This window comes from Rhinolophus sinicus, linkage group LG01, assembly GCF_036562045.2.
Source record: "Rhinolophus sinicus isolate RSC01 linkage group LG01, ASM3656204v1, whole genome shotgun sequence".
NCBI classification, from domain to species: domain Eukaryota; kingdom Metazoa; phylum Chordata; class Mammalia; order Chiroptera; family Rhinolophidae; genus Rhinolophus; species Rhinolophus sinicus.
In genome coordinates, this window is record NC_133751.1 from 85,898,473 (window position 1) to 85,925,752 (window position 27,280).

At 35.0% G+C, this 27,280-nt stretch overlaps 1 protein-coding gene across 5 annotated transcripts in view; it reads right to left on the bottom strand.

The window, feature by feature from the left end:
* The window catches only part of ZNF654 (zinc finger protein 654), an 88,121-nt gene that overhangs the window by 13,713 nt on the left and 47,128 nt on the right, over positions 1-27,280 (bottom strand). For 4 of the 5 annotated variants that reach the window (XM_019745428.2, XM_074333262.1, XM_074333259.1 and 1 more), the window contains exons 3-6: positions 23,366-23,447; positions 10,351-10,486; positions 7,471-7,673; positions 6,705-6,844 (exon numbers count right to left, since the gene is read on the bottom strand). In XM_019745428.2, coding sequence (XP_019600987.1) covers positions 6,705-6,844; positions 7,471-7,673; positions 10,351-10,486; positions 23,366-23,447 — 561 coding nt within the window. The remainder of the gene's footprint in view (positions 1-6,704; positions 6,845-7,470; positions 7,674-10,350; positions 10,487-23,365; positions 23,448-27,280) is intronic. The other variant, XM_074333266.1, reaches the window with a different exon arrangement.

Sequence of the window (27,280 nt, forward strand, 5' to 3'; positions counted from 1 at the left end):
TGAATGGATAAAGAAGAGGTGGTATATATATACATGGAATATTAGCCATAAAAAAGAAGGAAATATTGCCATCTGCAACAACATGGATGGACCTAGAGAGTACTGTGATGAGTGTAATAAGTCATACAGCAAAAGACAAATGTCATATGATTTCACTTATAAGTGGAATCTAAAGAACAAAATAAACAAATGAAACAGAAACAAACTCAGAGAACATTTTGATGGTTGCCAGATGTGTTGAGGGTTGGGGTGAGTGAAAAGGGGAAGGAATTAAGAAGTATAAATTGGTTGTTATGCAGTAGTCACGGGATGCAGGGTATAGCATAAGAAATATAGTCAATAAGATTATAATAACTATGTATGGTGTCAGATGGGTACTACATCTATTGGGGTGATAGATGGGAAAGGCATTGGGGGCAGGGTGAAAAAGGTGAAGGTTAGTAGTTACAAAATAGTCATGGGGATCTAAAATATAGGGAATATAATCAATAATATGGTAATAACTATTATAGTGCCAGGTGGTACTAGTCAGGGGCATCACTTCCTAAATTATATAAATGTTTAACCACTATGTTATACACTTGAAACTAATATAAAATAATATTGTCAACTAACTGAAAAATTTTAAAAGGCAGGAAAAGATCAATAATATTGATAGCATGGTACAGTGTCAGATGGCTGCTGGACTTATCATGGCGATCACTTCTTTAGCACAGGGAATATAATCAGTAATGTGTTAATAACTACGTATAGTGCTAGGTGGGTACTGTTGAATAATTATGATATACACCTAAAACTAATATAATACTGTCTGTTAGCTATATTTTAATAAAAATCTTTTTTAAAAAATACAAAAAAAAAAAAAAAAGAAACCCAATGTTTCCAGCCTTCCAGATCATTTCATTTAGTGCTTATTCAGTATGTGGCACAGTTGGAATAGCAACCAAAACATAGGTTTTGGAGTCAGAAGCATCAGGATTTGAATCCTGGACACTATTCTAGGTTAGTCTCCTAACTATCAGTTAATTTGCTTCATTTATTCTCACTTTCATTTATGCCGTGTACTGTACTTGGAAAGTATTTCTTTATTTCTAAGGTGAGCTTATCTTTTTCAAAGTCCATATCAAGTGCCTCTTCATGAATACCCCAAACTAAAGTGACAACTACTTCAGAACAGATCTTATCCCTCTTTTGATTTCACACCTTTCACATACTTCCTTGCTTTATTTTATAGGTCCTATTTCCCCAAATATTAATACATTATACATCTCTTCAATGACATATTGTGTAGTGGAAGTAGTGGCAAAAACATGAGACTGAGAATAAGAGAGACCTAAATATCAATAGGACATTATCCAATGGCACTGCCCAGTTTACAGTAAGGTACCCTTTTCTGGCAATAGCCCTAATACACAAGATTGGATGGAACCCCAAGTGGCCATGTCTCCTATGTGACCCTCCTTAAGATATTAATTTAGGAATAGGAAACAGACCCCAGTCAGAGTCCCTGGAATGTTCTCAACTCTAAACTATGAAGTCTGGGGACTGTTGGCATTCCTTCTGGTCTGCAATGGGAGAGACTGGAACCAACTGGCACAAAAGAGACAAATTTTTTAAAAATCCTAGCAATCTCATTGTCCCAGATAGCACTTCTCTTTTAAGGACCAAGAGTATCCCTATCCTTTTTGTGGCTCATGTCATACCCCAGTATCCTTTCAATAAATACAGGCATCTCTCGTTTTATTGCGATTCACTGCTGCAATTCATAGATGTTGCAATTTTTTTACAAATTGAAGGCAAGACCCTCCATGGGTAAAAAGATTATGACTTCCTGTACTGCAATGCTCTCTTTATTGTGGTGGCTAGAACCAGACCTGCAATATCTCTGAGGTACGCCTATACTACATTTTTCCTCAACTAGTATGCTGTGACGTGCAAGCAGACTAGCATAAATTCCAACCTCATTTTGTTAGTAGCTGTGTGACTTTTATCTCTTATCCATAGTTTTCCTATATACAAAAAGAATTGAGAGAGCTAAGTGAAAATATCTAGGTAAAATGTGTGGTATATACTGATGTTTAATTAAAAAACAAGTTTCCTGTATGCTTTCCTTGTCTTTATAATCTTAATTGTACCAAGCAATGAGATTTATTCAATAAATATTTGTTAGTTAGTAATCTGAAAAAAAAAAAATGTGTTCTTAAATGCTAAAAGCATTTAGAGGAAGCCTCTTGAGGAAGCATATTAAAAGGAAATGTAGACATGGAATGAAGTAAAAGATGATGGACATTCTTACTAAGGGGTGTATTATAAACATAGAGATATGGATGGAAAAAGGCAAACGGATCAATGGTGTTTAAAGAGATGTGGCATATCTGCAACTGATTTAAAGACAAAAACAGTAAGCAGGAAATTATGGAAAAATATTCAAAATTACATAAATGAATGTTTAACATATTAGAAATGAATATATTTATTCTCCAACTTACTCCAAAAAATTGAGACTCCTTAGAGAGACATTCTTAAGGTACAATATTTTTTTTTCCTCTTTTCTGAAGAGAGAAATCTTACTTCCCTTTGTCTCTGTTAATTCAGGAGGAAACTTGGCAAACAAAATGTAATACTAATTTCTTAATAGATTTGCCAGGAGAGGGCTACCAGTATGGATTTTAGCTTCCTAGCAGTGAAAGCAGAATCTCAGGATGGGGTTATGAAGTTCCATTTTGACTGAATTTACAAAAGGAGTGTCAGGTTTTACTTGTATACTGGGTCTTGAAGGGGAAAAAAAACTTTCCTCTTCAGAAAAGAGGATAAAAAAATATTGTACCCTAAAAACCACTGATAGTCTTCTTTGTGAAGATCTAAGGGAATGTTTATTGAAGCTTATGTTTTCAAACAGAAGGTCCTTCAGGAAAGAGCACCAACTTGGTGTACAAACACATTTCCCAGATAGCTAAGTACTAATAAAAATCATCAAGTTATCGAGTTGCAGAGAATAAGCTATAACAGGGTCTACAGCTATCCTTACAACATAGATTTATTTTCATACTTGACCCATTTATAGTAAGTAATGTTTAATAGTAGAGGCTGTGAGTCAGGCTGCCTGGGTTTGAATCCTGGCTTCATGATTTAATATTGAATGGCCTGGGCATAATATTATCTACCCCATAAAATTGTTGGAATAAATGAGATAATGCACATATAAAGCAGACTATAGGAGGCATTTAGCAACAATTAGCAGCTGCTATTACTGTATTATTTATTATTTATTTAGTGATGGTGACAGAAATGGGGTTAGTAGCTTACTCAACTGGCTTGAGATAGAGCAAGACTGGACTGTGATCAGGTTCTGTCCTAAAAGAGGGGGGATAAAGGGTAAGGTGGTTCACAGACCTTGTAGCTGGAAAGAATCCTGCTCTTCAAGTTACAGTAAAAACCAATTTTTAGAAGCAAGAAAAAGTATCCCAATATTCAGAAACATAGATGAGAGGTGGAAGAAATAGGCACAAGAAGGCAGACAGTCAGAACTCAGCCTACTCGGAAGGACAGAGAAGCAGGCTAAAGATTCCTTTCCAGTTAGGCAGCTGGGAGTCGCACACCCTGCTTCTATTCTTAGAGGGTGACTGTGGTCAGGAGCAGGAAAGATAGGCACTGTTCTATTTTTAAGGTCCCTCCCTAAAGAGTAGAAATTGGTTAGCAAAGAAAAGAAGAAAATACATTTTCCTGCTTCTTGCTGTTTACACTTGATTCCGGTTTACTTAAGACTACATTAAAATAAAACACTAAAGATATCCTGTATAAATAGTTTAATACAGCCAAGGGTAAATAACATTCCTATCCCCATAGGAAAAGATCTACTGTAACAGTCATGACTATTCTGTTTAGGAATAACTACGTATCAATAAATGGTAATAGTTAAGTGTATGTCTTGTCACTGCCTCCTGATCCCTTCCTCTATTTGAAATTCCAATTGACAGGGTAAACTTTTGAATAAAATGTATGTAATCGAACTAAAAGTATACTCTCCTAGAAGGTAAGTCCACTAGTTTAGACTCAGCTCTGATATTAATTATTTGATTCTCTTAGTCTGAAGATTTTAATCTATAAAACAAGAATATTAAATGAGTTTAGCTTTAAATCGTCCTTCAAACTATTGTTTTAAATAATTAAGAATTTAAAATTCAAAAGCATTGATTAAAAAATGTTTATAGGCCATATCATTTCAGATTATTATGTTTGATAAATGAAACCTAGTTTTCCCTTAAGAATTAATGACATGTCAAAGTGATGGTGGTGGTGGTGGTGGTGGTGTGTGTGTATGTGTGTGTATGTGTACTGGAGGGGAGGCAGAAGTTATTAGAATTTTTTATAACTATTATTCATGGTTTCACCTAATAGCACTTAATTGTTAAAATGTTTAAAAACACAAATATTCACACAATACCTTTACATTAGCACCTCAAAAATGAAATACTTAGGTATAAATCTAACAAAATATGTACAAGATTTACATGAGGAAAACTATTAGGATGGTACAAAATAACTGCGGTTTAAAAGGTTAAAAACAATTGCAAAAACCTCAATTACTTTTACACCAACCTAATACAAAACTCTGGTGAATTAAATCAAAGAACTAAATAAATGGAAAGATTTTGCATGTTCATAGATAGGAAGATATCAGTTTTTCCCAACCTGATCTATGGATTTAGTGCAATCCCAATCAAAATCCCAGCAAGCCATTTTATAGACATTGACAAACTGATTCTAAAGTTTATATGGAGAGGCAAAAGACTCAGAATAGCCAATACAATGTTGAAGAAGAACAAAGTTGGAGGACCGGTGCTACCCAACCTCAAGGCTTACTATAAAGCTAAAATAATGAAGACACTGTTATATTGGTTAAAGAATAGACACATACAAGTGGATCAATGGAACAGAACAGAGATCCCAGAAATAGACCCACATAAATATAGTCAACTGATCTTTGACAAAGGAGCAAAGGCAATACAATGGAGCAAAGGTAGTCTCTTCCACAAATGGTGCTAGAAATAATGGACATCCACATAAAAAAAATCTAGATGCACACCTAATACCCTTCACAATTAACTCAAAATGGATCACAGACCTAAACATAAAATGCACCATTATAAAATTCCTAAAAGATAACATAAGAGAATACCTAAATGACCTTGAGTATGGTGATGCCTTTTTAGACATAACACCAAAGACATGATCCATTAAAGAAATAACTCATATGCTGGACTTCATTAAAATTAAAAACCTCTGCTCTATAACAGACAGTATCAAGAGAATTAAAAGACAAGCCACAGACTGGGAGAAAATATTTATAAAAGACCCATCTGATAAAGGACTGTTCCCCACAATAGACAAAAAACTCTAAACTCAGTAAGAAAACAAGTGGATTTTAAAAAATGGCAGAGGGGTAGTAGAATGGGGGAGGGCGCTTATCACTTTGTGAGGGGTATAAATGATAAATGTCTAAGTATTACCGTGTTTTGTACACATGCAACTAATAAAAAAATGGGCCAACAGACACTTCATAAAAGAAGGTATACAGAGAGCAAATAAGCATATGAAAGTTGTTCCACATCATATGTCATCAGGGAAATGCAATGAGATACCACTATACACCTATTAGCATGGCCGAACTCTGACAACACCAAATGCTGGTGACGATGAGCAACAAGAACGCTCACTTTGCTGGTGGGAATAAGAAAGGGAACATCCACTTTGGAAGACAGTTTGGCAGTTTCTTACACAACTAAGCACACTCTTACCATACATTCTAGCAGTTGTGCTCCTTGGTATTTATCCAAAGGAGGTGAAAACATGTTCACACAAAAACCTGCACTCAGATGTTTACAGCAGTTTTATTCATAATTGCCAAACCTTAGAAACAACCAACATGTCCTTCAGTAGGTGAATGGATATATAAACTGTGGTCCATCCAGACAATGGAATATTAATTAGCACTAAAAAGAAATGAGCTATCAAGCTATGAAAAGACATGGAAGAACCTTAAATGTGTATTACTAAGTGAAAGAAGCCATTCTGAAAAGGCTACACATAATATTCTGGAAAAGGCAAAACAAGAGACACAAAAAAGATCAGTGCTTTCCAGAGGTGGGGGCTGGGGGAATAGATGCATAGGCAGAACAAAGAGGATGTTTAGGGCAGTGAAAATACTCTGTATATTATAATGATGGATACATGTCATCATAGAATTGTCCAAACCCATAGAATCTGTAACACCAGAAGTGAACCCTGAGGTAAACTGGACTTGAGGTGATTATGATGTGTCAGTGTAGGTTCATCCTTGATAAAAAAAAATTGTACCATTCTGATACTGATATTTGAAAAGTGGGGTACATGGGAAATGTCTGTACCTCCCTCTTAATTTTACTGTAAACCTAAAACTGCTCTAAATTGGAGTGTCTTTATTACACTCCAAGTTTAATTTTAAATATAATTGTTTCATTATGACACATACCTTAAACATTTACACTATCTAGTACTGGCATATTATCTTTTTATTTTAATCTTTAAGTCTTACAAACTATTACAGTTTCTTGTTTAACATTTTCCCATAACTTTTAAAAAAATATAAAAGTCCAAACTCTGCTAACCAGTCTTCCTTCTGTTCCTCATATTACCATTTCAATTTCTGTATTAGAAACACTTACCAGATACAGTACATGTCCCCATTCTGGAGCTGTGGAATAAGAAAAGATTCACAGAGTTGTAAGGCTAACATAGTCTTGCCTTCTTTTTCAGTGTTACAGATGATATCAATTCCACTCTTACAATCAGTTTTCAATAAATGCTATAAGAGGAAAAGAAAAGTTAGTTCATATCATTAAAAATATCTAAAAAGCTAGTTGCAATAAATGTTTAAATTACACATTCAGAAAAAAATAATTTCTAATTTTCTTCTACAAAGACGATGACTTGTACAGAACACTTCTCATGGTTTCATATGGTAGTTTTACTATATAGCACCTACAGTTTACAACGACTACTTTTAATCTCATTAAAATCCGTAACTTGTAGGTAGGTAGTAGTGTCCATAGTGTTAGGAAAAGATTAATTCTTTCATCTTGAAAAAACAAAATAACAAACATGAATATTTAAGTTCTTAGTATTTTATTTAAAAGGCAAAATCATAATGCTTCTCAGTTTTTATTTGTCACACCAGAAACTCAACATAAATGCTTATTAATGAATGTTTTGTTAATTTCATCATTTAATATCAGATCCTGTCTAATTCAACATGAGCTTAAAGAATGGTGCCAAAGAGCACACACCTAGATAATGTAATCCTAAAACCTTTGCTATTACTGTAAAAGGAACTTAACAAGAATGGGCTTTTTTCTTTCTTTCTTCTTTTTTTTTTTTTTTTGTAAGGTTAAAATGATGATAGGCAAACAAAACAAAAATCTTAAACAATACCTCCCGGAGTAGCTGATCTTCTACAGGTGACATAAATAGACATGTGAAGAGTGCTTGATGGAAGTATAAGTCTTTACTGATTTCTGGGTGACTTATACAAGATTTAATAAGAGCCATTGCTTCAGGTATGCGTTCACAAGCAATTAGGTATCTGGCACGTAGTTCAAAGAATAGTGGATTTTCAGAACTTAAGTATTTGTTCACTATATTAAAAAAAGAAAACAGACTCTTATTACTCTCAAGAAAAGATTCTCTTAAACTCTGTTGTTTGAAACTTTATCTTTAACGTTTGGTACCTAGCTGATTAACCAGTTATTTAATTAAACAGCATTTTCTTAGTTGGAGTTTAGTTGTGAAAAGAATATAGAGTTACATGACTGGAAAATGGAATTAACAGCGACACCAAAACAATACTGTCAATTTCTTCTCAGTCTAAAAAGTAAAAAAATTAAAAAAAAACAAACATGAAATTATTTTTTCATTTCACTAATATGTTAAAATATGTTTCAAATAGCATGGGGTCTGGAATTTCTTTCTAGTCTAAGATTATGTACTTCATCTTCTTACTGCCCAATATTTTCATTATTGTAAAGGTTAAAAGGCAGAATCCTAATTTGTCTTTAAAACTACATTAATTCAACCACATTAATTCAGATTAATTATAGAAATATAATCTGAATTAATGAAAAAGTTAAACTGTAAAAGAAATATATTTCATTACTTTTCAACAAAAGATTAAGCCAAAAGTAGTGCCAACTAGGGCTGCTTATTAATATATTGTCCTGTATTGCTAAGGATAATAATAAATACTTGCTTTTACACAATTTAAAAATATACAAACATCTTTATCTACATACGTTTATTGAAGCCTAACAACAATCTTATTACAGGTATCACAGTATTTGTTTTACAGATTATAGAACTGAGGCTCAGAGAGGTCAAATGACTTGCCCAAGGACAAAAATTAAGTGACAGAGCAGGAATTAGAACCCGTATTTCATTTCAAACCAAATGTATTTTAATTAGTTATATATGTTTAATCATTAGCTTCTAAAATGCTATGAGTGAGGTTTTATTTGGGCTTCAACATTTGCCTTGCAATTCTGTTTACAATCTGTGATAAGCAGACACTGATTTGTACCATTCATGCAAAGATAAACTTCAGACTAGTCTTTACCTAATGATCACCAACTACAGGAGAGTCACCAGTATGAAGGAGGCTCTAGAGCAGCTTTTCCCAGAGTGAGGTATGTTAGTGTAAGTAGGAAAGGACTGTATGAAGGACTATATATATATACATGTATTGAGGCCATCAGCCCTCACACCAACCCACAACAGGTTTGTTCTAGCTCCTACTCAGAGAAGCCTAAAAGCTCCCCTTTAAAAGCCCAACTTTTCTTCTCCCATTTTCTTTCCTTCTGAAGCTCTGCCTTTGTCTAGCTCCTGTTCCCTTTGGCGTCAGTCCCCAGTCTCCTCATATTTCCTTCAGTCTGTCACCCTTGCCTTCCTTATATTTGACTCTTCATACTTTTACTCGGCATTCCAACTCTTCCACCTCAGTTCTAAATGCCTCCCTCTTCAGCTTTTTTATCCTTCCCCAGACTCTCACATCAAGTGTCAGTCTCCTCTGATTCCCTTGGGTATATACCTCCACCACTGTCACATATACCTTAGCCTTTCCTCCTAGTCTGTTCCTACCGCCAGTCTCATCCCACCGCTCTGCACTACTTCTCCTGGCCCCATCTCTTCATCTTCTCTCACTTCCCTCTTGCAGTCCTCCACACTTGCATCTTGAGGTCAGCTTGTTCGTAAGCCCAAGCACTTCAGCCCCTTCTCCACTCAACTCTACTCACAATCCACCCCCACCCCTTAACCTGGAACAAATGGAAAGATCCTAACCTGCTCAGCACAACCTGTGTTGTGAAGTGTATTCCTCACCAGACCAAGGTCTGAATGGTTCCAGAACTGGGAGTTCTTGTCTTTTCCCTTTGGCCATCTTATAATTGCACTCCATAGGCTCTCTCCATCCTTTCAAATGTTTTCCAGTTTTGTGCTTATTCACTATGTCTGAGCTTACATTCTAAGTTTTGGTGATCCACAATGTTTTGTGACTCAGGAGTAATATGGCAAATATTTTTTAAAAGAATTAACTAGAAGGAGTTGACAGAGCCTCCTACCTCACAAGAAAATTTTGGCCCACAGGAACGACTGTGGATCTAGGGTTCAGAAGAGGTCATGTCAAAGAAGTATGCAGGTGGTAAGGGAGTGAGAGAAAATTTAAGTTCTATTAATGGATGAAGTTTGGGAAATACTGCGCTAGAGTATTTGGAATTGAAACTTACTTATTCAATTCGTCACTCATTCACTTATGCAGTCATCAAGTGGTCATTCATTTAATCAACAAATACTTATATTGAGCACCTACTCTGTACCAGGCACTGGGCTAGGTGTAGGATAAACAGTAGTGGTAACAAAAATTGAACGAGTTTCCTGTATAAGGGAGATCCCACGTGCTTATGCAGGGTATTTTGTTTTGTTTTATAAAGCTATTCCTACTTAAATAGATTTAAAAAATACAAACTGAAATGACAAAAACAAATGAATTTTCTGTAGGTAAGTAACATCTGGACAGTAAAGGTGTTAACACACTGAATCACATTAGAATGGGAAATTACTAGAAATAAATGTACCTAATCTGGTGTCAAAAATCACTCTTAGGACAGTTTAGTACAACAAATTAAACACACTTCATGTGAAAATACGTAACTCTTATTCAGTATTATAAAATAAAGAAGAATCACTATAACTGCTCTAGTTAGAAAATGAAATTGTGTTCACTTCTCACAAATGTTGGTTTGGATTTTGAGTTTCCTGAAGTACCTATCTCCTGAGATGCTGGCTGGGCTTTAAGAACAGCTTGCAACACTGGATCTTCCCATGGGCCACCATCTCTAATGATTCGAGTCACCAGTTCCAGATTCACATTTCCATATCTGCGGAGGTGATTCTGGCATTCCTAGGAGAGAAAAATCATTTTGGCTTTGTGAATTTAAAGGGGTTAAAAACTAAACTTGATCATCATTGTCAATAAAATGACTGATGGCCAGTGAGGCTATTAAATTATAAAAGAGAAAGGGTTGCTAAGTAACCTAAGTAGGGTGTCCAAACCCCATCAGTACACAAATAGACTTTAATGCCAAAGGTTACACAGTTTGTACATAATTGGACTTAGGAAATCCCATAGTAACAGGGATGAAGTGTAACCTAAGGGAAAAACTTAATGGATGCATCATTTCTAGGAAAAGAACCAGGTTGCAAAAACCTAAGGGAAAAAACTTAAAGTTTCTGTTAACGGCAGGCAAGAGCCTGACAATAAGAAGGGGGTACAGGGGTGCAATGCAGACTGGTTGGCAGGTAGACAGATGTAGGTGGCCTGCCCTGATCCCAAATGTATATATAATCTTAGTTGTGATAGAAGGTTGCAAGATGGAAATTCTATTCCACTTTATTGTACAAGTAGATTTGGAGTCTTGGGATAAAGGAAAAACAGGCTAAAGGAATGAATCCAACCTATAACATGAAAACTTTGCATTATGTTTAAGGTAAAAATGTATTGATAAGTTGGGTATTAACTGATAATTTGTCTATGCATTTTCTGGGATTTTTAAAAAAAGATATTTGAAATGTTTTTAGAGAATTTTATCTTAGACTTGTGATTGTAATATGAATTATGTGACAGCAGTGTAGTTTGTAAGCAATGTTTAATATTAAGGAGAACTTGGTTTATACTGAATTTATAAATTGATTTATTATATTTAGATTTACAAGATTTAATTATTTGATTATGCTTTTTTAACTTGTCATATACTTTATTTAGTATCGTGTTTTAAAATGTTTCAGGGTATTTAATTTGGTAATTTAAAAAAATTAACTGAAGGCCTAGTGAAAGTATGAATAGATTTTTTTAATGCATAATTTGAATTTAAAACCTTAAGAAAAAACTAGATATTAAAATTGGCAATGTTAAATAAAATTTTGAATAAATTGCACATCAATTAAAACACAAATAATTGCCAGAATTTCTTGCTGTGCTCAAAAAAAAATCCCTGACATTAAAAACTTAATAACAGTTTTAAAGCAAAGCTTCAGGATAAAACAATATATGTATATTTACAAATTTTGCTTATCAGATAAATCACCAAGCTACATACTCAGAGTAACAATAAACACTTCCCTTTTATTAAATTGTTATGTTCTTTCATTTGAACGTTCCAAAATGACATCTACATGTCACTTCTCATTCCATGTTAAAATATACAAGAGGTTTTCTTTGTTTTATACAAGGAGGCAGTAGAAGAAATCAAAGTTCATGATCATCATTCATTCAAAGAAGTCAAAGGATCATTAAGTCAAAACATGAAAGTATCTTCTGGAAGTCATTTAGGACATTCCCAAATTAAAAAGAACAGGCAAGCAAACAAAAACCCTATAAACAATGGGCAAGTTACTTAACCTCTCTGTGCTCATTCAGTTAACTCCTCTGCAAAAAGGATACTAAAAACACCACCTTCATAGGATTGTTGTGAGGATTAAATAATATAGAGTATTAAAAAGTGCTTGATACAATGCCTGGCACGTAGTAAGCACTTAATAAATACTAGCTATTTTTTCTTCCAGTATATTTTAAAATTTTGAATAAATATTTTATTTTAGGGCACTCAATTGCCTCAGTATAAAATTAATTTCTACATTTCCATGTGTCAGCATGTTATATAGCATTCATAAAAATAAGATATAAAGTTATTGATCAGCTATGCTTTTTTAAAGACATGGAACATAGTAATTATCTGTGGCAACAGATTCATGGTTAAAAACAATCAATTTAAAACCTCAAGGTAAACAAACTCCTAAATTACACTAGACACACACATATTGGTGCCCCTAAAATTCAAGCTGGCTTTTGATCCAATCAAAGCACAAGAAATCAAGTGAGCTGGATGCTTGCCCCTGAATCACCTGGGGAGCTTTAGCTCTGCTGCTGGGCCCTTGGACAACCCATCTTCCTTACTGTCTTAGAGTTAGTGAGGCACCAATCACTCATGCAGCCATTAGCACTTGCGGGGCTTAGAACTGGACTTAGGCCTAAGACATGGTGAAACGGGTCTATTGATAATTTCCTAAACTTGGCTGAAACTAAGAAACACTTGGAGGTCTTGTTAACAGATTTCCAGGCCCCAGTTCAAACCTACTGAATCAAAATTTCTAGGGGAAAGCACTGATGATCTGTAAATCTAATAACCCCTATGCCATAGTCAATTTTGACATACTTATTGATTGCACCTCCTACAATTAGTCTGTACTTTCATAAATGTTTACACTATAAATTATATACTTATATTCCCATAAATCCTTCCATTAAAAATTAGTAAATTAGTTTCAGTTAATCTTTCTAAAATGAAAAAAAATATGAGTTTTGTTTTTTGTGTGTGTACTTCTTAAGTACATAATATTTTGGAGACCACTTCTATGAGAAATAGCTCTGGATAGGAAATAAAGATGAAATAAACATTTCATTTTCGCCTATTTAAAAAGACACAGGACGAAAGAAAACAAATAAGTTTGTAAGTATCTTTTGGCTCCTCCTTCCTTAAATAGTATGATGGTTTGTTGGATGATATTCAATCAAAAGGCCTCCAAAGTGAAAAAGGAAACACTGAAATCACTGCAGAATACACAACTTATCTTTTATAGAGTATATACATATTGTATTTTGTAGGAGGTTTACTTAAAGATTTTGACCTATATATAAACCTAATCCTTTATTAAGTTGTCTGCTGTCACTGATACCAACTGCACGGCGCTAAACATTAATTCCCTCAGAAACTTCTATTCAACCCTGTGTCACTGCCAGAGGTAGAGAAAACACAACTCCTTCCCTCACTCTTTTAGAATCCATGTGGCGTGGGCTTAATGTTTCGTTCTAGAAGATTTTTCTTCCATGAACTCGATGCCACTTTGTTAAACTCTATCTGGCCACTGGAACATGTCTATGAAACTGCAGGTCAGTGTTCTGACTGTTCTACACACTTAATCTGAACCCTTCGACAACTTATCAAAGGATGAAAGTCTTAATGCTCCAATTTCATATATAAGGACCTCTGTACTTACCTACCTACTCATTCATTCATCTGCTACACTTCAGGAAGTCTTTTCTCCAATCTGGTCTCTTCCATATCTCTCAAACTCACCTTGTACTTCTTTCCTGTGGTTTTTCTCACATCATGCTCTTTCTCCTACAACAGGTGTGTCCAAACTGCGGCCCATGGGCCGCAATCCATTTTTTATTGGCCCGCAGGAAATTCCAAAAATATATTTAGTTTACTTAAATAAACCAGGTGAGGCAATACATACTTCACCTCGAGTGAGTGGCCCGGCTGTTTGTGTATTTTACCGCATATGGCCCTTGGTGAAAAACGTTGAAAAAAGTTTGGACACCCCTGTCCTACAACTTCCTATAAACCTATCTAAACCTTTCCGTAAACATATCTAAACCTTTTCCTAACTATTTTTCCACAGGCCCACTTTTCCCTGAGAAGCCTCCGCTAGCTACCTCAATCCATAATAAACTTCATTCTTTCTCCTGCAGTATTGAAAATCTCTACCAGTCCACTCTTCTGGTGTTTCTCACATAAGAGAAAGGCCTTGCGTTATTTAGTGTTAACATCTTACTTCCTAGGTAGTTTAAAGCTTCTTCAAAGTCAAGAAAGGAAAGATACATTAAAGATACATTCTCAATAATAAGTGCTTTTTTCATCAAAATAGGATTCTATGGAACTACGTGTAAGTAGAAGCACAATGCAATATGTCTTACTTTTAATGAAATGTAAATTTCAGAAGAAAATGATAGAATACCAATCTTATTCATTCATTAGCAAGCTATTGTAGTAAATGAAAGCAAAAATATAAAAAGTCTTCATGGTGGTTAATTTTATAAAAACAGAGCCTTTAAAATACAATAAAATATTTACAATACTATGAAAAGAGATGAGAGTGATCAGTATCTTTTATTATTACATTTTCATTCATTATCTTATGGCAAAGCACATCAGAAAGTTGTAAAATTTAAAGATATTAATGCAGTTTTCTTTTAGAAAAAGACAATTATCACAAATTTGCAATTCTTTTCTGTGATTAAGTTCCTATGGAGTATTTACCTGATGTTTTTGAAAAATAAACATTCCGAATTTGTCCATATAAAGAGGACAGTATAACAATGAAAAAGTTACTGCTTTTCAAAAGAAAGTTCTTATGAAGAAAGTCATTTAAAATGAATGTTTGGAAGTGTTTGCATCATTACATGATTATTGTTGCCAAAAATCAATGCCACCTATAATACTTGTATCTATATCATTAAAAAGCTTAAATTAGAATTTTCCCTTGAAAAATCTTTCAACTGGAGCATTTTAATGAGTTTTCAATTCATTTGTTAAAAATGGTTAGTATTCAAGAAACATTGATTAGCTTTCGGAACGCTGGAAATTTAGCACTCAAATTTCAACAAAACTTTGTATATTTGGTCAAGGGCATTTACAACTGAGAAGCATAATTTAGAAACAAAAATTTTGCCATGCGGATCTATCAAAGGTATCTTTTTCCACCTATGACAGCTATTAAAACCAAGTATCAAAGTACTGAACTTGAAATTAAGACTTTGAATTACCATATGACCAAGTGTTAAAATTTTTCAAAAAAAAGCACATTCAATCACATTAGTGTCATTCAAGTTTTTACAATGTTAAAACATTATTTTTAAATATCTCTTTTAAATGTATTTTTATATTTTGTAATGTATATAGTATTAGTACATGTACATAAATAACAAATACATATATACTGGGGATATGTGCTCAAACTTTTTTTTAAAAACCTGGATGGGTATGATATCAGAAGTCTAGAAACTCCTGGTTTTAGGTATTACTTGTTTTTGTATTTGTGTTTGGAATCAAATATTAAACTCATCTTTTTCGGTTGATCCTAATATCATGTCAGTTTTCTTTAATATCTTCTGATCTACTTCCTTGCCACTTCTAAGAGCTTACAATCTAGTCTAGGCCTTCATATGCTGTCAACTCAAATAACCACATTAAAGTTTCTCCTTCCTCCCTCTCCCCAGTAAGGCAGTCTTTAAAAAGGTTTTAAAATGTTAAGACCAAGAAGCATGTAAGACAGTATAAGTAAAAAACATTTTTTTAAAACTATTCTTTTGACATATACATTATTGTAAACAGTTATTACATCATTTCATATAATAGATTAGGGAATACTAGTAAGAATGCTGGGTTGAGAGTAAGACTTAGACCCCTGTACTGCTTCTAGAAACCTCAACTCTACTGAAGCTTAACTTTCTGGTATGTAAAATAAGGGATTGTTGGATTAAACAATTACTAAAGTGACTTCTAGTCTCAAAATTATAGTAATGGGGCCAGCCCGGTGGCTCAGGTGGTTGGAGCTCCCCCATGCTCCTAACTCCAAAGGCTGCCAGTTCGATTCCCACATGGGCCAGTGGGTTCTCAACCACAAGGTTGCCAGTTCGATTCCTCGAGTCCTGCAAGGGATGGTGGGCAGTACCCCTGCAACTAAGATTGAACATGGCACCTTGAGCTGAGCTGCCGCTGAGCTCCCAGATGGCTCAGTTGGTTGGAATGCGTCCTCTCAACCACAAGGTTGCCGGTTCGACTCCCGCAAGGGATGGTGGGCTGTGCCCCCTGCAACTAAAAACGGCAATTGGACCTGGAGCTGAGCTGCAACTAAGATTGAAAGGACAACAACTTGACTTGGAGGGAAAAAAATGTCCTGGAAGTACACACTGTTCCCCAATAAAATTTAAAAAAGCAACAAAAAAAAAAAGCAACTTCTCATCTGGTCTCCAGGGTTAAAAAAAAAAAAATTATAAAAATGTATGGATACCTGTAAATTACACATTTGATTTTTAAAAATAACTAGAATCATGTACTTAGTGAACTATTTAAGATACTGCTTTTGGGACTTTTGAAAAAGTGAATATTTAACTTAAGTAAATTAAGTAATTGGTTCCCATGATTACATTTTGTATACATTTAAAAAAATTAACTAATAAGTGTAAATGTTACTTAAATTAACAATCAGAGTTTTAAATGAAGGGTACAACAATCATACATACAGTAAAACCATCAACGGAGAGCATAATCAAATTTCAAAATTAATTGGCGGTTGCCATGCTAATGAAAGCACATCCCTCCATTAACAGTTTTAAGTAAGTAATGAAATAATATCGCCAATAGAGAAGTGCTATTGTTACAGTTCTAACTCTAAGACCCTGAAGCAGGATTAAGGAGTATGAGAGATTTATCTGAGCACAGATTCCCACACAAAGAAATAAATATAAAATCTGATTCAGTAGAAAGAGCACTGGTGTCAGTCAAGAGAACAGGTCACAGTATTAGCTATGCTACAAATTAGGAAGATACTTAATCTCTAATATTGTTGAATGGGTGAATGAATGAATCTCGCTGGTCCTCGGTTTCATCATTTCTTAAAAAGTTAAATTGGACTAATGCCCTCTACAATACCTTACAGCTAAATTTTCTATGATCTAATATTTTATCTGGGAAAATATAAACAACTTGAAGCACTAACATGCAGATACTTTCAGTTATGTATTAGGACACTACAGAATCAGCTTTCAGTGAATAATGAATGCCTCATTGATCCTGATGTGTTTTCAGAGCTGGTTTCAAAGTGTTAATCCTATCATTTATTTTGAAAGCACAATAGTCGGACAATTAAATTTGCAAACTTTCCACCATGCACTTACATGGTGGAAAGTTCACGAACTTAATTGTCCGACCTGCCTACATGCCTGCTCACGACAACAAAGATTGCAAAATGCTTAGAATACAAGATCTTTGTTTATGGTCGGCTATGTGGTGTAAGTATTAATGCACAGTGCTTAGTACCCTCTTTTAGATGACTGTTGTTCCATGTGACAGAGTATAATGACCTTTCCTGAAACTTACTGATGCTGCCAGCCCTATCTTTTGGAGGATTGTTCTTTGGTCCCTAGAGTTTAAATGTCTCAAGTTTTTTTTATTATATGTTTTAAGCTTAAAATAACTCTGGCTGTCCTATCTCTTCAAAGTGATTATAGAACCTCAACAGTTGAACTGAAGTAAGGTGTTTCCTTCTCAAACAAATTATTTTTAAAAATATAGAGAAATATTTCTGAGGTCATGATATACTAGAATTATTAATCAGGAGTAACAATTTCAAAATGATGCCAGTAGAAAAATACCAAAACTTTACCCATTTTAACACAAGAGTTTTCTAAGGAATACAGTCTTTACAAAATGATTTCAGAATCTGAAACTTTAATTTTAACATCAATCCTTTTCACTCCCAGTGCTAAATATGGGGCACACTTGTCAAGTATGTTTCTTTCATAGATAGTGAAATATTTTCCGTCATACTTTTCATACAATTAAGCATACTTCATTTTCTCTTTTTTCTGTATACTGTCAAAGTAGAATCAACAAGTAGATATTTGATGTTTCACCCCATGAATATGTTTACTTATCTCTCCCCATCTCACTGTACACAATGGTAACCAATGGACCACGAGGTAAACAGTTTCAGACAATATGCCTCACTGTTTGTGTTTTAGAGTTTTCTAAAAGGATTTTTTTTTTTAAAGAAAGAAATAGTAGACATCAGATAGAAATGTCTGTGAAGTTATTTATCCTTCCTTTGTGCTGGCAAATACATCGTACTAAGGGACGAAGGCTAAGTGTTGGAGACACAGGGATGAAAGTCAGTCTCTGCCCACCAGACCTGACAGCGTAGTTGGAGAGACTATCAAATCACAGAAAGAATTTAGAGGGATTAGTGTTTTGGTAACAGGGAAAATTTAAGGGAGAAAAGTTATATGCAGTCAAAATAGTGTTGGGCAGAAACAAGAAAGAACTTCTGTTAGAGCAGAAAATACAGGAACACAATTTTAAAACTGCTACTCACAAAATACATGCTATTGAGCTGATAGGGTTATATTCTTTAAAAGCCTGTAAACTATGACTACAAAGGTGGTTTTGAATACCAGGATTAGGACTTTGCCAAATTAAGTCTTTGGGCAACTTATTCCAAGAAGTCTAGGGAGGGAACATGGTCCCGAAGGTTTTAGTGGAAAGTCAATAGTTCTAAATTTCTTCATACTAGCTAAAAATAATACAACCTGTGAGGTGTGCTGGTTTATGATGCCCATGAACACACACTCTAACTTGTGACGCGAGATCAGCACTTACCCAGCAAAGCAGGGTGGGCACAACAACTCATCTGACCTCTTCTCTTGAGGCTGGTTCTTCTATTTTTGATTATTTGATGCTCCTCTCTCATGATGCTACTGCACTAAACTAGCCTTGGGCCTCCTCATCCCTGGGAGGTTACGTCCCCTACCATCTCACACCTCCATCCCCCACTCACACAAAGGAGGGCAAGCAGATTAAAAAATTAGAGGGAGTCCCAGGAAAGCGAGTTTTACTAAGGCCTACTTCTGGTCTGAACAGAAAAGATCTCTGTGACTTACACATTGACCACTAGGATGGGGACAGTTTTCTCTGAGGGGAGGACAGGCTCATTAAAACATTTGCAGAGCTCTAGCAATAAGGCTTCTAGGTTACTGGTTGGCAGTTTGCAGACTACTCCAAGGTCTCTTTCATTTTTCTAAATTTAAAAAAAAAAAAAAAAAAAGAAAGAAAAATCCGCTTTATAACATCTATTTTTCTGTTGATTTATAAAAGTAATGCATGTTCTTGGTTAAAAAAAAAAAAACACAAAACAAAACTAAGGAGGTAGAAATATTGATCCATGGATCTAATCATCACTGGGCATTAGTACTTGGATGTTCCAAATAAATATAATGCTCTGTGTCTAGAATGGAACTTTCTTTCTATATCCTTCTTTTCCCCTATAACCAATTGCAGCCCACTTAGTGAATGGCCTGTGCTGTGTGGTTACTTCAGCTTAGATGGCCAAAAATATACTTGATTCTCCTCTATCTTCCTTACCCCCATCCAATCAATACCATAATGTGAGATTTTAGTTCTAGATTCTTATGTGTGCTTTGACTTAAAAAAAAACTTGGGGCAATTCCTTTTTCCAGAATCATTTCTGACATTGATAGAATTTTCATAATAGCCATATTAACAATAACCTACTAATTTTAACTTGTTTCCTCAGGTTAGTCCTATTTCTTTTATTCTGCAACAACTCTATTTGTAAATTCTTTGTTTTGGTAATTTCTAAATCAGCTGGTATACTATACTTCTTTATTTGTTTTCCTGACAAATGAAGTATGCCCACATGTAGTTGGTTTATTTTCCAAGTATTTGGACTATTTATTTCTGTTGCCTTCTCTCATAAACTATAGGGCTTGGCAGTTGTATTATTAAACAATAGTTTTTCTCTTGAAAAATTCACTAGTCATTATCTATTTATTCTGGCATTTGTTATGTTGAAAAGGAGTTCATTGACAGCCTGATTATATTTTTTCCCTTTGTGGGAATACTGTTTGTTCTACATGAGTCCTGCATTTGTAGGAACTTTCCTTTATCCTGAAAACTGAAGATGATAACAAGATATGGCTGCACATAACTATGAATTGAAAATTAATTTTTAGAGATCATTTCCTTCATTGATTTGGTTTTTCCTGGAGCTAATCCACTGTTGGTTGCCAGATCAGAAATTCATGGAAGAATAGAATCAACTTAATTAAGGGCTGGGTTTCACTCTTATTGTGAAAACAGAAGTCCAGGTAGTATGACTTCAGAGCCCACATGCTTAAGGCTATTAAGACCCGCCTTAAGCCAGATCATTTTGCTAAGAATGATGCCAAGCTGATGACCCTACGCAGTAAGTACAACACTGTCCCCATTTTACAAATGAAGAAACTGACACAGAAATTTCCAGGATGACAATGAGTGGCAAAGCTGGGATACTCATGTTTGGAGTATTAGAGTGGGGGAGGAGGTGGGTACAGAAGGAATAATTAACTAAAATCCCCTAAAGAGTGTGAGTCCGTTGCTGACTCAGTGTGGTCAGAGAATAGCTCCACAGGCATCACCTTGGAGCTTGTCAGACATGAAGACTCTCGGGCCCCGCGCCAGAACTACTGGGAATCATAATCTGCGTTTTAACAAGATCGCCAGGTATATGGTAGAGGAGAAGGAGCACGATCTTAAGCTGGCATGAATCTGTATGAAAGGTGGACAGAAAGGAACCAGTTGGGGACAATTTTTGCGTTACTAGTATAAAATTTTTAAAATTTCAAAAGGTGACATTGTGATTGCTATGGTATTACCAAAGGTCAGTCAAAAGCCTGGAAAATTTACAAAACTTAATAAATGCAAAGTTTGAGGGGGATGTACATGTACTACATGTTGGTCCTTCCTGGGTCTCTAAGGGCACAGACCTGGGAAGCACCAGCAGCGACAGCTCAGTTCAGAAAATGCAGGACGATGCTCCAGGTAAAGCTTAAGTGGGAACAAAAGGTGAATCTCTCCTAGGAGGCAGGAGTTGAGGCTCAAGAAAGTTCACAGCAGGAAGAAGGCACAGCAACAGAAATGGCAGGTAAATTTTTAAAAATCACAACAAAGAGGAGAGGAGGTGGGCTGAAGAATTTGGACAGGAGATAGAAAAGGGTGCAAAAACCATGAACTCTCATTTGAGGAAATGATTATTTTGATAACTGAATGGAAACCCTGCTCAGAAGAAGGAAAAAAAGGATATATCCCTTCAAAATGTTATTTCACATATTTAAAACAACAGATTCTCTCATCTACTCTACAGACACTTCCTTGGTTCCCATTGTCAGTGTTCAGCCGAGGTCTCCATGAGGCATCCCCTGACCACCCACTTAAAACAGAAATCCACCCCCCTCCAATACCATTATGCCAGCACTCCTATTTCTCTGGCCTGCTTTATTTTTCTCGAAGTCACCTGTCACTTTCTAAAATATCCTTAATTTACAAAAGTTTGGTTTATTGTCTGTGTTTTATACACTAGAATTATTAACAAACTCCACAACACCAGGGGTTTTGCTTTTGCTTTACTACTGTCTGTTTCAGAGCTTAGTACCTAGCACATAGTGGAGATCAATAAATATTTGCTGAGTGAAAGTTCAAAAGTGGATTGCCAAGAACACAAGTGTCAAAGGAAAAATTGAATGGAAAATGAATAAGTTTCAACTTGAATATAGTCCCTAACTAAAACGTAAACTCCATGAGAACAGGTATTTTTTACCTTTTTTGCTGAATGTAAGAATGGGTAAAGTAAAATGTTCAAGATAATGTACCTACTTTCACTGACTCTAACATGCACTTTTTTTCGTATTTGTACAACTCTGACATCAGAATATGTTGTATATCCAGTGATATCTTAGAATCCACGTCAGCCTGCTAATGGTCATGATGTAGTTGTTATCCTGCTTGCATGGACATTCAAAGAGACAGCACGAAAACTTGCAAAAGGGTATACTCGTGACTCAAGAATAAAATCTGAGACTAGCAGAACATTTTTTTAACTCTTGGGAACCAAATAGTGTGAAATGAGTGTAGGGCAATTAATCTAATTTAATAACACCCCTGAAGCAGGAGTCAAAAGTTGGCTAAACAGAACCAAAAGACCAGCTTAAGCTTTTAAAAGCCAAGTTAAGTACCAAAGTCTTTTAGTTCTTTTAGTCATTATTTTAGGAAATGCTACCTCACTACCACTTTTGATGTCACTGAAGACAAAATGGTATAGAAAAACAGACACTGATGACTGAGTGGAAAAGCAATTCTAGAGTCAGATTCTGAATGTGAAGAAGTTTTAGATAAACCTTAGCCAGTTACGTTCGCTTATAGTTTTCCTATTTTGGGTATGCACCAGAGTGAGCGATCATAAAATTCGATTCAGTCTAAAAGCTTGCTTTCAATATATGAAATAAAAATTCTAGGTGAAAGAAAGCACTGCATTACTTTTCTGTTACTCTTCTGATCTCTTCCCCAAGGTGGACGGCAATCCCGGTTGACCATCAGCCTTTTTAACACCATAGGAGTAAATGTAAGAGATGTTGTCTAAACACGTTACCCCTAGGTGGAGTTCAAAGCACATCTTCCTTTCTTACACCCCAGAGAAGTGCTGATGAGATCATGCCAAGGACACATTAGTGAGCCGCAGTCCTACCGTGTTTCCCTGAAAATAAGACCGAGTCTTGTATTAATTTTTGCTCCAAAAGACGCATTAGAGCTGATTATCTGCCTAGGTCGTATTTTCGGGGAAACACTGTAATAAAAAGATCAAATGTTCTTGCCATTTAGAGAGGTCTTGGATTTTTTCTACTCTCTTTCCTCATACAGAATGCGGAAGAAAAAAAAAAAATCTGCCTCCTGTCTTGGGAAGGCTGTTGAGAAAACAGATGAGAAAATCAGGGTACAGTCAAGGGAACAAGTGACATGGAACTGAGAGCCTAATTCTAGTCTAGGTAAGAAGAGTCCTTTTTCACTAGGGCTGAGCTCTATATAGGGCTTTGGAACCAATGCCTGTAGCAAAAAAAAGTGAGTATATGTCCAAGATGTGCTTTGGAATCTACAAGGATGTGGCAGGAGGCTCTGGGATACCAAATGTAGAACTGGAACTGCTTAGAAATACAGCTAAAAGTTCATTTAAAGACATTTTCTCTTTCCACTAGTATAACAGGATCCTTAAGCATTGCCATCTTAGTAAATATAATAACTTATAAGCAACAAATAACCAATATACCATTTTTAGGGATGAATAAAGGCCTGTTTTAAATGCAGACAAAATGTGAAACAGTAAATTGTTTTACCTGGAATGATCCAAGAATATCCTTTAAGGGCTCTTCAGAAAATTCATCTCTTCCAAAGAACAGCAGCAACTCAAAGAAACTCCTAAAAAATAAGTGAATGATAACTTTCATTGCTTCTTTGACTTTTTTGCCCCAATTTAAGAGTCCCAAGAGTTTATAGCAATGTAATATTAGATATCTAGTTTTAAAACAGTTGGTTTTGAAACATATTGATCATTTAGGATACATGTTATGTTTTCAGTAAAATTGTAACAGAAGTGTCTTCAAGAAAAATACAAAGAATTCTAGAACTACAGAATGAACAATTACATTATTCATGCCTACTAGAGTTCACTTAAAAAAAAAAAATGCAACAGTATACTGGGTGGTAAAAATGTAGCTACCATGTGAGATGACCTAAAATTGGCACATACTCCTAGTACAATGGGCCCCAGAAAAAATTCAAAATCTAGTATTTTTCAGAGGGATATAAGGGATGGATAAATTGACACAAAAATGTAAATTAGAGAGATACCATGAAACTCAGTCAACAATTGTATTAGGTTGGTGGAAAAATAATTGTGGCTTTTGCAATTGTTTTTAACCTTTTAAACCACAATTACTTTTGCACCACCTTAATAGTAGGATCACCATTTATGAATCTAATGACACATGGATCCTCAAAATCTAGGCTTACCTCGATTATTCCACTGATGACAAAACTGCCCAAAATTCTGTGATTCCTCATTTTTAAATAAATTTAGAAAATACTATTACCAAATATTTTCTGTGCCATTAATAATTCATGAGTTCATACAGGAAGAAATATGACTTATTTTCTAATCATAAGCATGGAAAATTATAAAATTATATACTACTTAGCAATCCTAAAGAAGCACAAATGAAAAATCACTCAAAATCTTTAAATTTTAATTACGTAGAAGATAACTAAACTAGGAAAACCTAGTTGTAGTTTTTATAAACACTTTTTGCCTTTGATCAAAATTACTCACTAATATAGATTGCAAGTTTTTAAATGTAAACAGTAACTGAGATTATATTGTTTTGAAATGTATATAAAAGACCTAAGTATTACACAATAATTACAAAGACCCTTCTAAATATAGCATAGTAACCATGCTCCATAAACTGATATTTTTATAAATTTTACTACTTAAAATTTTTAAATGTCAACAGACCAAAAACTATGAAAGCAGTCAAAAGCAAAATGATACACTGAGAAAGAATCTTGGCTGATTTTCTTAGTTAAAAAGCTTACACAATTTCTTAAAAACTCAACAACCCAGTAGAAAACTGGGAGAAGACTACTTCACAGAAAAGATATGCAAGTGGATTTTGTTTTCAAATATGAAAAGATGCTCTACTCATAATTAAATAAATGAAAATTTATGAAGAAATACCATTTCTCCATATTTTTAAAAATGAAAATGTTGATGTGTTCTGTGATGGCTCTCTAATGTGGAGAAATAAACTCTGGTATCTTGTTGGAGGGATAATAAATGGTGCCATCTTTTTTAAAGGCAACACGTTAATAGTCATCAAAATTTAAAATTTATACATATACCATTTGGTTTAGCAATTCCACTTATAGGGATTTAATCCTCCAAACACACAAACATAAACCCGAAGATGTATATATAAGGATATGTATCCACAGATGGTTTGTAGTGGCAAAAGAACTAAATGTCTACCCGAGGGAACTGGGTAAATTAATTACAATACACCCATACAATGTAATATAATGCAAATATTAATAAAATATTAGTGAGAACATACTTACATCTATATGAATACAGGGAAAAAATCCAAGATATATTGCTAAACAAAGATGCAGAAATATATCCATTATATTATCATTTGTGTAAAGGGAGGGAGGGAGTAGTGGAGACATATACACCAATGCATATCGTCAGACCATCTAGAGGGACGTGCAACAAACTGGTAAAAGCAGTTGCTTCTACACAGGGGATACGGAAACTAGGGGTCAGGGACGAAAAGAATTATTGGTCATTAACCCTTTTACAATTAATTACTTTACTTTTATTAAGTATAAAAAAACCCCCATGAATGTGCCTCTGTAATCTTCTCCATCCTTATTAACGAAGCGAAAATTCACATCTATCTTATCTATAAACTTCTAACAGGCCCTTCCTATCTCCAGTCTTGCTATTCCACACATCTGCCATTGTTATCTTCCTAAAACACAGAATGACATGACCACTTTCAGATTTTACAAAGCTGTGTGGATTGCACCACCTAAAGCAAAGAACTTCAGTTGACCTACTCATTTTGCTTGGATATTATTTTAAACTATTTTAGTCAGTTGCGAGTATTTAAAATCTGTGATGCTTCAGATTAAATCTAGATTTCTCTGAGCTCTTGAGAAACAGGAACCCCTATAACAGGGCTTGCATCTCCATGGCAGATAAACTGAGCAGCTACAGGGCATGAACCTCCTTTCCAGTTTGCTGGACTCTACCCACCTCTCTTTTTTCTCCAACGTGGTGCCTCGACTTCCTCATTACTTGTATTTCCTTCCGATCCTATTTACGTATTTGTGATCACTGATCTAGAGTAGGAAATTCAATTTCCTCATCATAAGAACCTTTATGTCTGATCCCAAACTGCTCTTACACACATAGCCTTTACCACAATTCCATGCTCTCCAATCACAGTAAATTTCTCATTCCCTAAAACTCCTATGCTCTTAAGGTCGTTTGAGCTGTTGCTTCTTCAAGACCTATTTATACAATTTCACCTAGGAACTACGCCTAAAACTTCCTCCTTCATTCCAAATGGCTGATTCTTCTGTACTATCATAGTACTGAACTTTGCATATAGCATGTTGAAACATGGGGGCATTAAATTTGAGTAGGTAGAAAGGAGTGGGATTTCATCATACTGTTGAGTAGACGGCATTGACTGGTAGGCAATTAATTGTATTGAAGAAGGGAGCGATACGAAGGTTATTAGTAGAAATAAAATGTGCTATGGCAGTTAATTTAGAGATGAGTATGCAGACCAACATGATCTTGTAGAGAATCAAACAAATATATAAATTATATATCTGCTTCATGTGAACATGAAAGGGGAGCCAACATTTTTTCCAAAGGAGAGATCTGTGTATGCCCCACAATCAGCTACCTCAATAACAAGGCCCAACTCCATAGTAATGATATTAAAATGAGAAAAAAACACATGCACAATAAGTGAAGAGTAAATAAAGACAAAACAACATGGTCTAGCTAGCTCTACCCTAGGGTAAGATTCAGGTAAGTCAACAAGAATTCATGCAGTAGTGAAATCACAATGGGAAAATAAAGCTAGATTGTATGTAGACGTAGAAACTTCATGTTTCATACCTGTTGTATTTCCTATTGACTAGTAGTGTAAAGGATCAATTGAACGTTTAGAAATCAAGTTGTCTAGCCCTCATGGAAGAAAACTCTACAAGGTGCAGGGTAAATGAGTCCAAAATACAACAAAGTAAGACCAGAACTATACATAGCAGTCTAGACCTGGCTGACCAATTACTGCACACAAGTCAAAGAAGACCTGTTTCTGTATAATGCAAGAGGTAAAAAGAGTTAGCCATATTTAAAATGTTAAAAAAAAAAAAAATCAGGAGAATAATATTTCATGACAAGTAAAAATTACATGAAATTCAAATATCATTCTCAATAAATAAGGTATCATTGGAACACACTACACCCATCTATTTACATATTGACTGGCTGCTTTCCCACTACAATGACAGAATTGAGTGGTGGCAACAGGGATCTTATGGGCTAAGCTTAAAATATCTGGCCCTTTTACTCACCCATTGTCTAGACCTACACTGGGTTTGAATCTCAACTCCACCACTCATTTGATATGTCACCCTGGGCAAGTCACTTGCCTCGGTTTCTTTATTTA